Here is a 14100-nt window from a genome sequence, read left to right as displayed (position 1 = left end):
CAGATTTTTCATGATGAAGTACCCTTTAAAGATAAACTATAAAAATAGGTATTCTTCCTAATATCCACAATCTTAGTTTTAATTGCTTCATATATTTCAAAATTGGTATTCGTAGGTCAAATACTCTTGTTAGTATAAGTATTTGCAATTCATTATATCAGAGATTAGCATAAGAATTAGGTTACGGGGGCTTCCCTGGTGGCGCAGTGGTTGGGAATCTGCCTGCCAATGCAGGGGACATGGGTTCGAGCCCTGGTCTGGGAAGATCCCACATGCCGCGGAGCAACTAGGCCTGTGAGCCACAACTACTGAGCCTGCACGTCTGGAGCTCGTGCTCCGCAACAAGAGAGGCCGCGACAGTGAGAGGCCCGCGCACCGCGATGAAGAGTGGCCCCCGCTTGCCGCAACTAGAGAAAGCCCTCGCACAGAAACAAAGACCCAACACACCCAAAAATAAATAAATAAATTTATAAACTGCTAAAATTTGGAGTAATTTGTTACACAGCAAAAGATAACTAAGGTATCAAGACATAATGTAACATTAAAAAAAAAAAGAATTAGGTTACATTTTAATAATTAGTCCCCTGTAAGTAATGAGTACAGTAAGTCTAACAACAGAAATTTAAAAGTTATTTTTCAAATAATTATATTTTTAGATGGACTCCTCCAAAATCTCCTCTCTCCTTATGACATGTAGAATTGCTGCCTATTATGAGAGCAGCTAAAGAAACCTAGCAGAAATTGGTAGGATTGAGAAGAGATTCTTCTGAGAGTGAAGCTGTCCAGAAGTTGACACTGACCTATTTGAGATGCTATAAACATACAGCATCCAGAATTATGAGTTAGAACAAGTCTTTAAAATATTCAAGGTATCATTTAATGTTTATTGAAAATGACTCAACATCAGATATTTGTTCTTCAAGCTTTGATTTTGTGAAGGTGGAAGCCAGAACAATAATACAATTTAGGAAAAAAACACTAGCTGGAACTCACTTTAGGTTTCTTTTTTCCTGAGACCGAGGATAGTCATTTTCTTCTCAGAGGTTTTGTGGCTTTGTATACCTAGGCATTCCTAGCTTAACTGACATCAGGGTATTTATAGATTTTGTTTCACAAGGAAGCACTAGTTCATTTTAAGCATGTTTCCCAAATTTCAATTCAAATGTCACACAACTGGAGGACATCAACAACTTATTTTTTGGAGAGGGGTTGGTCAGTGTTAGCCACTTAATTGAATTATTCCTTGAATGCAAACTGAAGTTTTTGGACATCATCCTGATTTGCTTAAAAATTAGGGCATATCATGGGGTTTCTGGGAATTGATTTCATTGTGAAGTTTTGCAGGAATTAATTGGATTGTGGGAAGTGTATATTATCCTCTTGAAAAGGTGTCAGGGTTTTCATACATTATAAGATCCACAGAATGAACTGCTCCAGTGTCCTTGTTTCCATGCTTTAAAAAAAAATGTCACTTTAATTCTCACTTCTCTCCTAAACCTGTCTGGATTTTGTGAAGACAGTGAGAGATTGCCCGCAGCTCCTGTGAGAGTCGTTCCTGCTCATCTCCTTTCCCAACGTGCTGACCCTTTAGATGCACTAGGAACTTGTTACATCCACAGCCCAGTCTTCTCAGCGACTTTGACATGACTTGTGTCCACACCCAAGCTGTTGTTCAACTCAAGGACATGGCCTCTGTGAAAAGGAAAGTAAGCCCTTAGGTCAGGGTCGTCTGGTAGCCCTGGGACATCTTTTTAAAAACATGTAGAATTCACCTGTAAGCTTTCTAGCTCTTTTTTTTGCCTCTAGGAGAAATCCTAGCTTTATCTCTGACCTCCATTCATTAGCTGCTTTATTAAGGTTACAGCATCCAGAATTATGAATTAAAACAAGTATTTAAAATATTTAAGGTGTGATTTGATGTTTATAGAACATGATTCAAAATTAGTAGTTGTTGAAGCTTTGGTTTTGTGAAGGTGGAAACAGGGGCCATAATAAGAGTAAAAAAAAAACTCGATGGAACTCACTTTGGGATTATTTTTTCTTTTTTTTGAGATGTAAGGTAGTCATTTTTTTCCCAGAGGTTTTGTGGCTTCTCTGATTTCAGCCACAAGCTTCCTGACCTCACCTTTTCCAGCTCCCCTATCTACAATACTTGTCTTGATGACCATTCAGGCCATCTTTTTAAGCATAACATGGTAGAGACAGAGCCTCGGACTTGCTGAGTGCCCTGATTTCTGCCTCTGAACTCCCCGACGCCCACCCGTATCCTACTTCTACCAGGGGACATGCTTGTCAGCCCCCTGTTGCAGTAATTCGGCTTCAGTCCTGGGATTCCTGGAGCAGTCGCCACCCACACCCCCAGGGGAGAGCTGCGCTTCCGCCGCCTCCTCCTGAGCATGCGCCCTACTGCGACTCTGCTCTTCAGCTAGTGCTACTCCCGTAATTGGCAGAGGTGAAAACCAATGAACAGTGTGCGGTGTCGGAGCTGTGGGAACTGACTTGGAGTCACCGGAGAGGCTGGTTTGAAAAGCTTCATTGATAACTTCCTATGGGGAGTCTCACTGCCTGTGGGTAGTTACCCCGCTGGTTCTCAGAGTTTACCTGTAGCAGGTGATAGCCGAGCACAGGTCCTGGCGGACTTTGTGTCGTGTCTTCAAGTCTCTACTGTGCATGCCCGTGTGCGGAGCCGTGGGCGGCTGGAGAAAACGCGCCACAAGGTCCCTGGCTCTGCCGCGTGAGGGGGCTTCGAAGCGCCTCTGCTGCACTGAATCCCCCTCAGCCCTCCAGGGTACCTGCTCTCCCTCCTTCTAGAACTCTGTACACACACACTCCTCTTCTGCCTTGGTCACTTTCTCCCCTCTTTCCCCAACTAGCCAACTTTTCCTTCCTCTTTAGGTCACAGTGTTAATAGGCATTTCCTTGAGATAACTTTTCTTGACAGCACGCTGCGGGGTGAGGATCCCTTCAGTACACTCTTGTTGCCGTTCCCCATTCTGCAGCTTGGCACCCAGTACCTAATGGTGGGTTAACTAGTATTCTCCTCGCTAGACCACGAGCTCCTGGAGGGCAGCCCGGTCTTGTTTGCTCTTGTATCCCTAGTGTCTAGGACAGTGCCTGGCCAGAGGTCATCAATGTGGAATGAACACAACGGTATTACCGAGCAATCAATACGTGCCACGCTCTGTGCTTTGGGTTTTCCACGTATTTTCTTAGCGAAGCACAACAACTCTGTGAGTCATTAATTGTACAGAGGAGAAAAGTGAGGCTGCTGAAAGTAATTTGCCCAACATGATGGCTAGAAAGTGGCAGAGCTGGTCCTTGATTCTCGAGCCAACTGCCCTTCATGACTAGATTCAACACAGTGATGAACGTATAAAGGGATGCCGGAGAAGGCATCCATTCAGAACTCCGTGTGGGGACTGCAGCCTGGTCAGTGACCTGTGAGGTTGGCCTTGGCTGGCCACAGTCAATGGAATTGCTTTTTTTTTTTTTTTTTTTTCCTAGTCATATGGGAAAGGTCAGCTCCAGGTACCAAATTCCAATAACTAATGATTTTTTTTCTCTGAAAAATTTGACATTTATTGCAGCTCAATGGACTTTGGAGATCATGTGGTACAGAAGATAGAACTCTGGTTTTAGAATTAAGGATACAAAGCTTAGGATATTGTCTCTTCCTCTCAAAGACAGTGTGGATGTGGGTAGGTTGAATGTAATTTTTGGGGGCCCCATCACTTCACTACACAATAGAGACACTGGACTGGTGTGAGGTCTAGAGGGAGTGTGTGTAAAGAAGGCATTTCAACTTGATGGCTGTTACCTGCTAATAGGATATTTTCTGTGGCAAATGATTTTCTGTTACGTGCTTCTGTTCTGGAGCATCTGTTGGTGTTTATTTATTTATTTATTTATTTATGGCTGCGTTGGGTCCTCGTTGCTGTGTGCGGGCTTTCTCTAGTTGCGGCGAGCGGGGGCTACTCTTCCTTGCCATGCACAGGCTTCTCATCGTGGTGGCTTCTCTTGTTGCGGAGCACGGGCTCTAGGCACGTGGGCTTCAGTAGTTGTGGCACGTGGGCTTCAGTAATTGTGGCACGTGGGCTCAGTCGTTGTGGCTCGTGGGCTCTAGAGCACAGGCTCAGTAGTTGTGGCACACGGGCTTTGTTACTTCGCGGCATGTGGGATCTTCCTGGACCACGGATCGAACCCATGTCCCCTGCATTGGCAGGCGGATTCTTAACCACTGTGCCACCAGGGAAGTCCCTCTATTGGTGTTTAATAAAAAGAGATGATCATATGCAGGATGATCGCTGGGAAGCTCTCCAGCTGATTAAGATTTCAGAAAGTTATGTCTTCCAACCGTATTTGACAAGGAAGCTTCTTTATTGAGGCTTATAGTTATGGAACCTGATGTAATTTACTGGATTAAATGGCCAAATTATTTCATTCACAAAAAGTATATAGATTATTTTCTTTCTGCTTCCCCACCAATAGCATTATAAATAGTAAGATCTTAATTTCCCATTTTATCTCTTAAGGTGCCTTAGTCACCTTAGAGGAAAACGCACAGTCTAATTTTAGTCACTTTGAAGATATGTGTACAGTAGCTGGAGATAACAGGTGATAAAATGTGACCAATGAGAAAGCCCTCGTAAATGGGCCTTCCTGCCCTCGTTTAGTGACTGATGAACTCATTCATAAATTTGCTTTAACTTGGCTTTCAGGACTTGAGTGGCTTTGCAGGTTATATTTTGGGGAGCCCTTTACTAACCTTCCCCCAACCCCGACCTTTCGTGATAGGAGCCAGAGCCACCTCTGTGAGTTGGCACTGTGCCAGCACCCACCCCATTGTCAGGTAGTTGCCTTTTTTGTCTGTCTATGTCCCTGGCTTGACTGTAAGGTTGTGAACACCAGGAATTGTTTCTTATTCATTGCTATGGGTCCTGGCACTTAGGGCACCTAGGGAGGCTTTTGACAAATATTTGTAGGTTGTTAAAACGAGTCAGTCTGCACAAATCCTAAAGCATGTTTTCAAATGTGTATATACACATTCTTTAAAGATAGAGGCCTTATATTCAGTACAGTATGGTGGTTAAAAGGACGGTTTTTGTCAGCAGTCTGGGGTTTTTATCCCCACTGCTGCTTCCCAGCTGTTTGAGGAATAAAGGAATCCACTTCCTAAGGGTGTTATGTAGATTCATTTGCCCAAATAAATCTGCGCTTGCTGTGTGCAGGGCAGAGTGCTTTTATTTTGCAGAGACAAACTATAAACAAGTAAACACAGAAAACAGGAGAATTTCAGACTGTGGTAAGGGTTAGGAGGGAAACGAACACAGTGACCTGGTTGGGCGGGTGCTCGAGCGGGAGGGGCAGCTGGGGAAGGGGGCAGCTGGGGCCCTGAAGGGGGGTCTGCTGGGCGCCTTCCTGGGGAGACCGTATGGCCGCAGTCGAGGAAGTTGAGGGGGGGTGATAATAATTTATTTTATTTTAAAATACGGATTTATGTGTCAACCCCAATCTCCCAATTTATCCCTCCTCTCCCCTTTCCCCCTGGTACCCGTAAGTTTGTTTTCTACATCTGCGACTCTATTTCTGTTTCGTAAATAAGTTCATTTGTACCTTTTTTTAAGATTCCACATAGAAGCGACTTCATATGGTATTTGTCTTTCTCTGTAGGTAACTCATAAGGACCTGCTGTATAGCGCAGGGAGCTCTATTCAGTATTCTGTAATGACCTACATGGAAAAAGAATCTAAAAAAGAGTGGATATATGTATATGTATAACTGATTCACTTTGCTGTGCAGTAAAAATTAACAAGATTGTTTATCAACTATACTCCAATAAAAACTAAAGATACGGATTTACAGTTAACTAAGCAATTTCATGGAGAAGACAATGAAACACATGAACAAGGACAGCATAGATGGGAGGAGAAGGGTCAGGGGCCAGATCCGGAGAGTTGGGGCAAACAACCTTCAGGGCCAGGCCAGTCCCTCGACTTTGTAAAGACCTCACTTTTGTTTTTCAATTTTTAATAGAGATATGGGTGTAGGGAGCTATTTCTCTTAAGAAAAACAGCAGTGCCGGCACCATGATAAATGGCAAGTGAGTAATACAGACACGGTGATGAGAATGGTAAGTGGCTCCTGATCTCATTGTGGGAGACGCAGTGGAGGTTGGAGGGCAGCCCAGGGTCTCTTGACCCTGACTAAAGGGGGCATCTGGTCCTCAGTGCCAGCCAAGTGTTGCCATGTGGGAATGTGGGCTCCAGGTGCTAAATCTGCCACGTTTTCCAGAGAAACAGAAATGTCTCTGTGAAGTTCCCAGATTTAAAAATGTTGGCTTACATTTAAAAAAAACTTATGGTGGATTGCATAAGAATGCATCTGTGAGCTGCCAGGCCGAAACATCTGCTGCAAGCCCTTTGCTGCTGTGATAAAGGGGATTAAGTGAAGTATGGTGCATGTTAACATGTTAACCATTTAGCCTTGTGCCCAGAACGTAACCAATACGGAGGTACTTTTTATTAATTGCGCTGTTCATGCGTTTCATTGCCTTCACCATTAATTTGTTTAGTTACCTCTAAATCCATAAGTGGTAGTTGCTGTCATTTGCCTACTGATTTGTTCAGTTCTTTGCTTTTATTCATTTGTTGGGTGAATTTTATGTTCATGGTATGAAAGTAGACATTAAACTAGGCTAATTTAAGTGATAACAGTGGAGAAGAATGAAGGGTGAGCCTATCTCGGTTGCTCATTTTTCTCACATTTACTGTCGACTTCCTTTGCTCTGCAGACGCCTGAATCACTTGTTCTTGGGCTTCAGCACGTTTGGGTCTCAAGTCCTTCTGGCCAGCGTTAGGTGCGTGTAACTGCAAAAGAACTGTGGCAAAAATGCCATTTTAGACGAGGCGAAAGATGATGGGACGTGCAGCCTTACGACATGATTTCCCGTTTAGAGGCTTTTCATCAGTTTTAATGAAACACAAATGTGTCCAAAGCAAGTTAATTTTTTTTTCCCCCAGAAAAAAAAAAACACTTCATTTAGTAAGGCCTAACCCACATCGTTTTGTATTACAAGGATCGTGTTTGGTGTGTTGCAATCTGTTGGTGATTGCTTTATTCAGCCCAAGCATCTCGGATGGTTTGGCAACAAGTTGGGTTAATTACTTGTTCATGTACTTTTTGGTCTCGTCTCTACGTTAAAATTCTGGAGCATCACAGAGAGGAACGCTGGGAGTAACAAAATATATGTGAATATTTCTAATAGATTAAAGGCTTATAAAAATGCATCTCTTTCCTTCCCCCAAAGTTTTTTTTTTTTTGCATTGTTTTAAAAGGAGATCATTTTGTTGCATCAGCATGAGGCTAAGGACTTGAAAAGAATTTTTCTCTCGGGAAAAAAATCTGTAAATACAAGTTCTTAATTGAATCAATAATTTTCTCTTAATTTTTGCTACAGATCATGGAGGAAACAAATACGCAGATTGCTTGGCCATCAAAACTGAAGATTGGCGCCAAATCCAAGAAAGGTAAATCCTGAGAGATGAAGAAATTTTTGGTAATGGAGACTGCGGAATTCCTGCAGGTTTCCTGGGGAGAAAAATCAACCTTTATCCTTATCATATTTGTCCCCAAATATTTGTTAAATAGCAATATTTGGGGAGGATTATCATAATGAAAAATAATGTACAGCCTTTTATCCAACAACAGAATAATATTTTTAAGTATTCTGTTGTAATAGAAATGTTATTATAGAAGATATCGTGGCAACTTACGATTTCAAGGATGACTGTTCATTCGGTGGCCGTGAATCATGGTCACTCTCTCCACATGTAATAATGTGTTTTCAACACATAAACTCCCACTGTGTACACTTTAGGCTTCTTGATTATGTACCAGATTTAACAGCTGATTATTTTCCCCTCCAATATGCTAGGAACTTAGATTTCCTTTTTTGATTGCTGCTTCTCCTCTTCGTCTGTTGCACAGTGAAGAACACACTTGATTACTCTTTTAGGCCGAGCATTTCCCTTGTCTGGCCTTTCCTCTGCCTTAACCTAGAGGCCACTCACTAATGTGTGGATGGTCAGAAAGGGAAATACAGGACCCTTATTTCTTCCAAAATTACATAGTATTTTCTAATGATCTGCCAGTATATACTTCTATGGATAGCTTTTCTTTTTCAAGGATAACCTCAGTGTCAAGAAACTTTGTTGTGTATACTTCATTAAAAATGCATGTAGTCACTAGGAGATAATGGAAAACTATCACCAAGCAATTAAAAAAACAATGATTGTGTGAGCTGAGCATTATCTCTTGTGGTCTAGCTTTTTTGTTGTTGCTGTTGAGTTTTGTGTTTGCTGCCCCTTCTCCCTATGACTTTTATTACTAAATGATACTAAACACCACAAGATTGGTCAGTTTTCTTGTTTCTTTTCATCCAGATTGTCTTCTTCTAATTGCATTTTATTAGAGCTACTCATCACATGGAATGTAAATTATTTTGCAGTTCTTGTTATGAGTGTGGTTAACTGGACGACAGGGGACTGGAATTCGTACTGAAACTCTGATCTTGTTACTTTCTTATTTGTGACCATAGTGGCGAGGGAAGGGGAAGCTTATGTGCTAAATGGTGAATTTCCAAGTGGAATTCCCCAACTTTGTAGAAACCTTGCATTTGCTAAGTGCTATAGGATATATTCTCAATTAATCTTCAGTGTGTTGAGATGTTTTATACTCATTATGCAGAAGGAGAAACTGCTGTTAGTGGGCTATCTACCTATTTGGTTGTTTGCTGCCGTACAAAAATCCCTGGCCGGCCACTTGAGTAAATTGGAACTTGAACATGAACTGGAGCCTTTCCCTGTTGTCAGGTATTTTTACTTAAAGAATGACATGAGCTTCATTACTAGCTTAATAAAAATGTAATTTGATCGGTCCCTAAAGAAAACCCCCTAGGAAACATGAATATTAAAACAATCCCAGATAATTTTGGATGGCTTGTTCTCTTGCATTATCCACGCTACGGTTTTCCCCCCACTATCATGAGAAGCTGAGAATTGATTCATTTTTTTAGTTTAAAATGTGGTTACAACTTTAGAGATGTTAGATAATACGGAGATGGATAGATTAAGATAATGTTTTAGTTTCCAGTCATTGACACATTAAACCCATTCAGAATGGCCAACTATATTCCACATTATGATTATATACTTTGCTTTGAAAATAAGAATATCTCAGCACTACATTTGAGGGCATTTAGCATAATTTCCACATGGTTAAAAGTTAACCTTTGGAATTGTGCCTAAGAATTGATCCCTCCAGGCCTAGGTCTACAGACATCATTTTATTTTTTATTATTTATGAAGTGCTATAAATGTACACAGTACTGTATGATGAGCAGAATGTGCCAGAAGAGAGAGGTGGAGCTCAAGGAAGAAAGAAAAAAATGAAAAGGTTTCCTCAGAGGAAATTACTGTTGAGAATTGACTTGAGTTGCCCTTATTACTTGAAGACGCAGCTGCTGAATCAGATCTTGACTAACAGCCCTGATACGTGTATTCCTATATTATTTTCTAAATGGTCTAATTCAGAGATGAAGTTTGTTTGACTACAATTCGTATTTAGTAAAAGTAAAATGAAAACGGCAGGGGGAATTTTAGAAGGTAATTATTTGCTCTTTCATCTGATCCTTTCTTATCTCTGAATGTTGTAGAGGAAAGAGTTAGTGGTCTTTATTTTAAGCCTTCTTCATTCCAAACTATTATTATTCAAGAGACCAAAGAATATAAAAGTGTCTAGGGACTCATGCCATGTTTTGGATGATTATTGAATTCTAAATCCCATGGTGATGTGAAGGTTTAGAATATACAGATGATCCCTAGTGTGCCAGAGAGGCAATGCAGCTATCTGTTTGTGTTGTATTTCACCTTCTAGATTTATGATGCTTATTGGTTGAATATTTGAGCCTAGACAAACATTTTTCATGGCTACTGTTACCATAGTCTGTCCCCTTCTTTACCTTACTGGAATTAGTCCTGTGTTTTTCAAATAAACTTCTAGTAGTCCTGTCCAAACTGTAATTTTTAAGTCATCAATCCTTTATCAGAGCAGCTGTATGGCTCCTTTGGTTGATGTGCTGGTAGGATCCTGCCCGGCAGAAAGGCAAAAAGCCAACAGCCTGAAGTTGACATCATTTAGAAATTTAAGATTCTTCTCTAGAGATTCTGGCTCAGTAAGTCTGGGGTGGGACTGGGAATCCATATATTCAACAAGTTCCCCTGGTGGTTGTTAAGGTTGAGTTTGGGAAACAAAAATCTCACCATCCGACATGGAAATATCATGATTTAGTCACTAAGGAGACCATGCGTTCAGAAAGCAATGGATGGATGATGACTGCTATTGAAAAACAGGCAGAACTGTTTGAAGGTAAACTACTCCTGGAGTCTTCCTCTGCTCTCTTCCCCTATCTGCCCCTGCGATCAGGTTATATTCTGGTGCCCGGTTAAAATAAACATTTCATCTTTGGGAAAAAAAAAAACAAACCCAAAACAGGCAGAATCCTTCAGCAGTCACTTCTCTTGGATAATGTCCATCTTGGTTTCTAACGAACTGCACCTGCATGGATTCATTAATCTTAAGTTTCTGTCATCTTTGCAATCAGTTAACGTGAATGAGTTTAGAACGATGATAACCTCATTGTTCAGCGCCTGTGTGAAATGTAATTTTGGATAAAAGACCGTCTGGTGTTTGTCCCCTCCCTCTACCCCTCTTCCTCCCATGCCACCCTTTTCCCCCTTCCTTCTCCCCCCTCTTCTTCCCTTTCCCTTTCTTCCATTCCCCTTTAACCATAGAGAATACACTGGAAAAAATGTACTAGGAACATTGTCATTTAGTAAGCAGGGCATTTTGGGGAAGTGCACATTTTATGGTATAAACTCAGGGACTATAGAATTTAAAAAAAAATTCCCTAGTATTTGAAATTATTGGGAGATCAAATCCTTATTAGAGTCAAAAAGAACTAAGAATTTAAGATTCAGTATAATGGCATTTAAATAGGGAAGTCTAGGATTGTCTTAATGGGGGTCATGATGAAGAAAAATAAAACAATACTTAGTATTTCTTCTGTATAACATAAATTTATTTTGAGTGGAAGAAAATAAAACTTTCCAACTGTTGGAGTCAGAATACTAGAACATTCTGCTTTCCATAGAAAGACCTGAGGTTTGTGCCTGTGAGAGCAGTATTTAAGAATTAAGGTGGGGACTTCCCTGGTGGTCCAGTGGTTAAAACTCTGTGCTTCCAATGCAGGGGGCCTGGGTTCGATCCCTGATCAGGGAACTAGGTCCCGCATGCTGCAACTAAGACCCGGCGCAGCTAAATAAATAAGTAAATACTAAAAAAAAAAAAAAAAAAAAGGTGCTGGGAGTTCCCTGGTGGCCTAGTGGTTAGGATTCCAGGCTTTCACTGCTGCGGCCCAGGTTCAGTCCCTGGTTGGGGAACTGAGATCAACAAGACGCATGGTGTGGCCAAAAAAAAAAAAAAAAATTAAGGTGTATAATACTGTAAGAACTTACTAACAGAATAACTTCAGGCACTCATTAAAATTTTGAATGTTTTTCTGAATCACAGCCTATTTTAAAGTAAATGCAGCTTTACTGAAGTACAAATAATATTTTGAACAAGTTTGACTGTTTCGCCAAATACAAGCCCTGCCAAAGCTGCCTTAACAAATAGATAAAAGTGATTGGTAATGAGAATTTATCGCACTGGTATTATTGTGCTGCATGCTCCGTGATGTTAGATGAGTTTATTCTCTCAAATAAGGTAAACATTTTTCTTACAGTCTTCTTCTTGCTCTTAATTTGCTATCAATCTCTTTCTTCTTAGACTGGCAAAGGTAAATGTGACTAAAAATTGTTTAAAGTTTTATGCCAAATTCCAAATAACTAAGGTCAGCGTTAATGAAGCTTTATTGTCTTTTGTTCTGGGAAGAGTTGTCCTGCAGAGTTTAGCGATAGAAACTGTTGTCTGCAAGTGTTTCTCTTATGACGCTTTCGATGCCCCAAGACAGAGGGAATGAAAGGTGTTGACTGGGTTGCTTGATGTATCCTGTTTTGGAGGCCATTTGGCACCAAGTTTGGCCATTCTCTTCCTCCTAGAATAAACAAGAGGATCATCAAAATTCCATGAAGTTTTATTATTTTTGGTTGTCTTCCATCAGAACAAGCAATATCTAATACAAAATCTTAGCATGAGAAAAATTGTAGACTTTTCACTTTATTTTTTTCCAGAGGAAAAATGTTTTGCTGAGTGTACTTAAACTTTTGTTGTGTGTTCACATTGGACTAGATAAGGATTTTAACGTGGTATTTATTGCTCAAAGGGCAGAGGGCAGAAAGGAGGCCTGGCATAGCATATGGACCACAGTATTTCCAGTGGTGGGTTGTGACCTATTAGTGTATCAAAAATTAATTTAGGGGTCACAACCAGCATGTAAAAAAACCACTTCTAGATTAGAAAACATCAGAGTGTAAGAGTATTGTTTCATGAAACCTTTAGTCATATATGTCACTGTTTATATATACAAACAAATACACACATATATTACTAGGTCATGATGTATAATGGGTGATAAAGGTCAAAGAACGCTGTTCTAGGCAGTTAGTTCCTCAGAGGGTAAAGAGTACATGCATTTTGTTCATCACTGTGTTTCTAGCACTGTAACCGGTATATAGTTGGCGATTGGTCCCTCAACTCAACTCAGTCGTGGGTATAGTGAAACTATGAGTAGAGATGGGAATATATATCACTAAGGTGTATTGTGTAGGGAAAAGATTTAGAATCACAGCCTTCACAGAGGAGTGGCATTCACTATTGAGAAAATTATTGACTAATAATTTTGGAAAGAAACTTAAGGAAAATGATCTGATGGTTGTCACTCATGGGACCCTTGAATGAGTAAAACTCTGGTACTATTCTTAGTGGGTGTGTAAATGAGACTTAAGACGCAGCCTCCTGGTTGTCTTCCAGACCGGAACTGTTTTGATTGTGGTTATTTTAATTAGGATTTGGTTATGTAATTGATACATCAATAGTAGTATTGACTACTACCATTTGTTGAGACCTGCTGGGGCCAAGCACTCTGCTAAATATTTTACATATATAATCTTATTTACTGATCGGAGCAACCCGTGAGTTAGGTGGTGATAGTCTCATTTTACAGGTGAAAAAACTAAGGCACATGAAGGTCAAATAACTTGCTCAGGGTTTGACAGTTAGTAAGTAGCGGACTACAGACCTGAACTCAGATCTGTTGTCAGAACCCCACATCCAAATGACTGTACTCTAATGCCTTTTCTCAACCACAACCTGGGGGAGAAAATACCTTTCTTGATGCCTTTTTTTAATTCCAGGGTGTTCTCTCATGTAACATCCCTTTGTCACCCGTTTCCAAGAATAGCTGATTATAGTCAGTAATAACAATCAGTTTCATAATGCCTCAGTCCTTGGGAATTCCAGAGGCTTGAAGATGGGCTAAGTTTAGCATGTCTTTACTCGTATAGATGACACTTCAGTTTTCAGGGCAGTTAGACCTGACAGTTAAAAAAAAATTTGAAGGGAATTCCCTGGTGGTCCAGTGGTTAAGACTCAGTGCTTCCACTGCTGGGGCCTGGGTTCGGTCTCTGGTTGGGGAACTAAGATCCCAGAAGCCACGTGGTGCAGCCAAAAACAACAACACCCCCCCCACTCCGTGAAACCGCTCCTAGCTGTGTGCATGTAGAAAAATGCCTGCTTCTGAATTTTAACTTGATATTTCCTGCCTTCATGTGCTATTTCCTTAGGAAGAGACTTTCTGATTTGTCATTAAGCTAAACAACTTCGAAGATGGATTTGAAAGGAAAATAAGCTCAGAATATGTTATAAATTGCTTGGGGGGTTTTTGCTTGCCTTTTTGCCTTCCATCTTTGATAGTAATTTCTACGACCTGTCCAGGAACCTTTATTTTTCTGCTGGGTAGAAAGATTTTGTACTTAACATTTTTGCATATTATTGATGTGACTCACCATCAATTGGTGAATGCTAATTAGGGGCCACGAGTAG

At 40.7% G+C, this 14100-nt stretch overlaps 1 protein-coding gene across 3 annotated transcripts in view; it reads left to right on the top strand.

Moving 5' to 3' along the window:
* Positions 1 to 14100, top strand: part of BICC1 (BicC family RNA binding protein 1) — a 302947-nt gene that overhangs the window by 172618 nt on the left and 116229 nt on the right. For all 3 annotated transcript variants that reach the window (XM_061181702.1, XM_061181692.1, XM_061181707.1), the window contains exon 3: positions 7457 to 7526. In XM_061181702.1, coding sequence (XP_061037685.1) covers positions 7457 to 7526 — 70 coding nt within the window. The remainder of the gene's footprint in view (positions 1 to 7456; positions 7527 to 14100) is intronic.

The sequence above is a fragment of the Eubalaena glacialis genome, chromosome 1, assembly GCF_028564815.1.
Source record: "Eubalaena glacialis isolate mEubGla1 chromosome 1, mEubGla1.1.hap2.+ XY, whole genome shotgun sequence".
Taxonomy (NCBI): domain Eukaryota; kingdom Metazoa; phylum Chordata; class Mammalia; order Artiodactyla; family Balaenidae; genus Eubalaena; species Eubalaena glacialis.
This window is presented reverse-complemented; position numbering and strand designations above follow the sequence as displayed.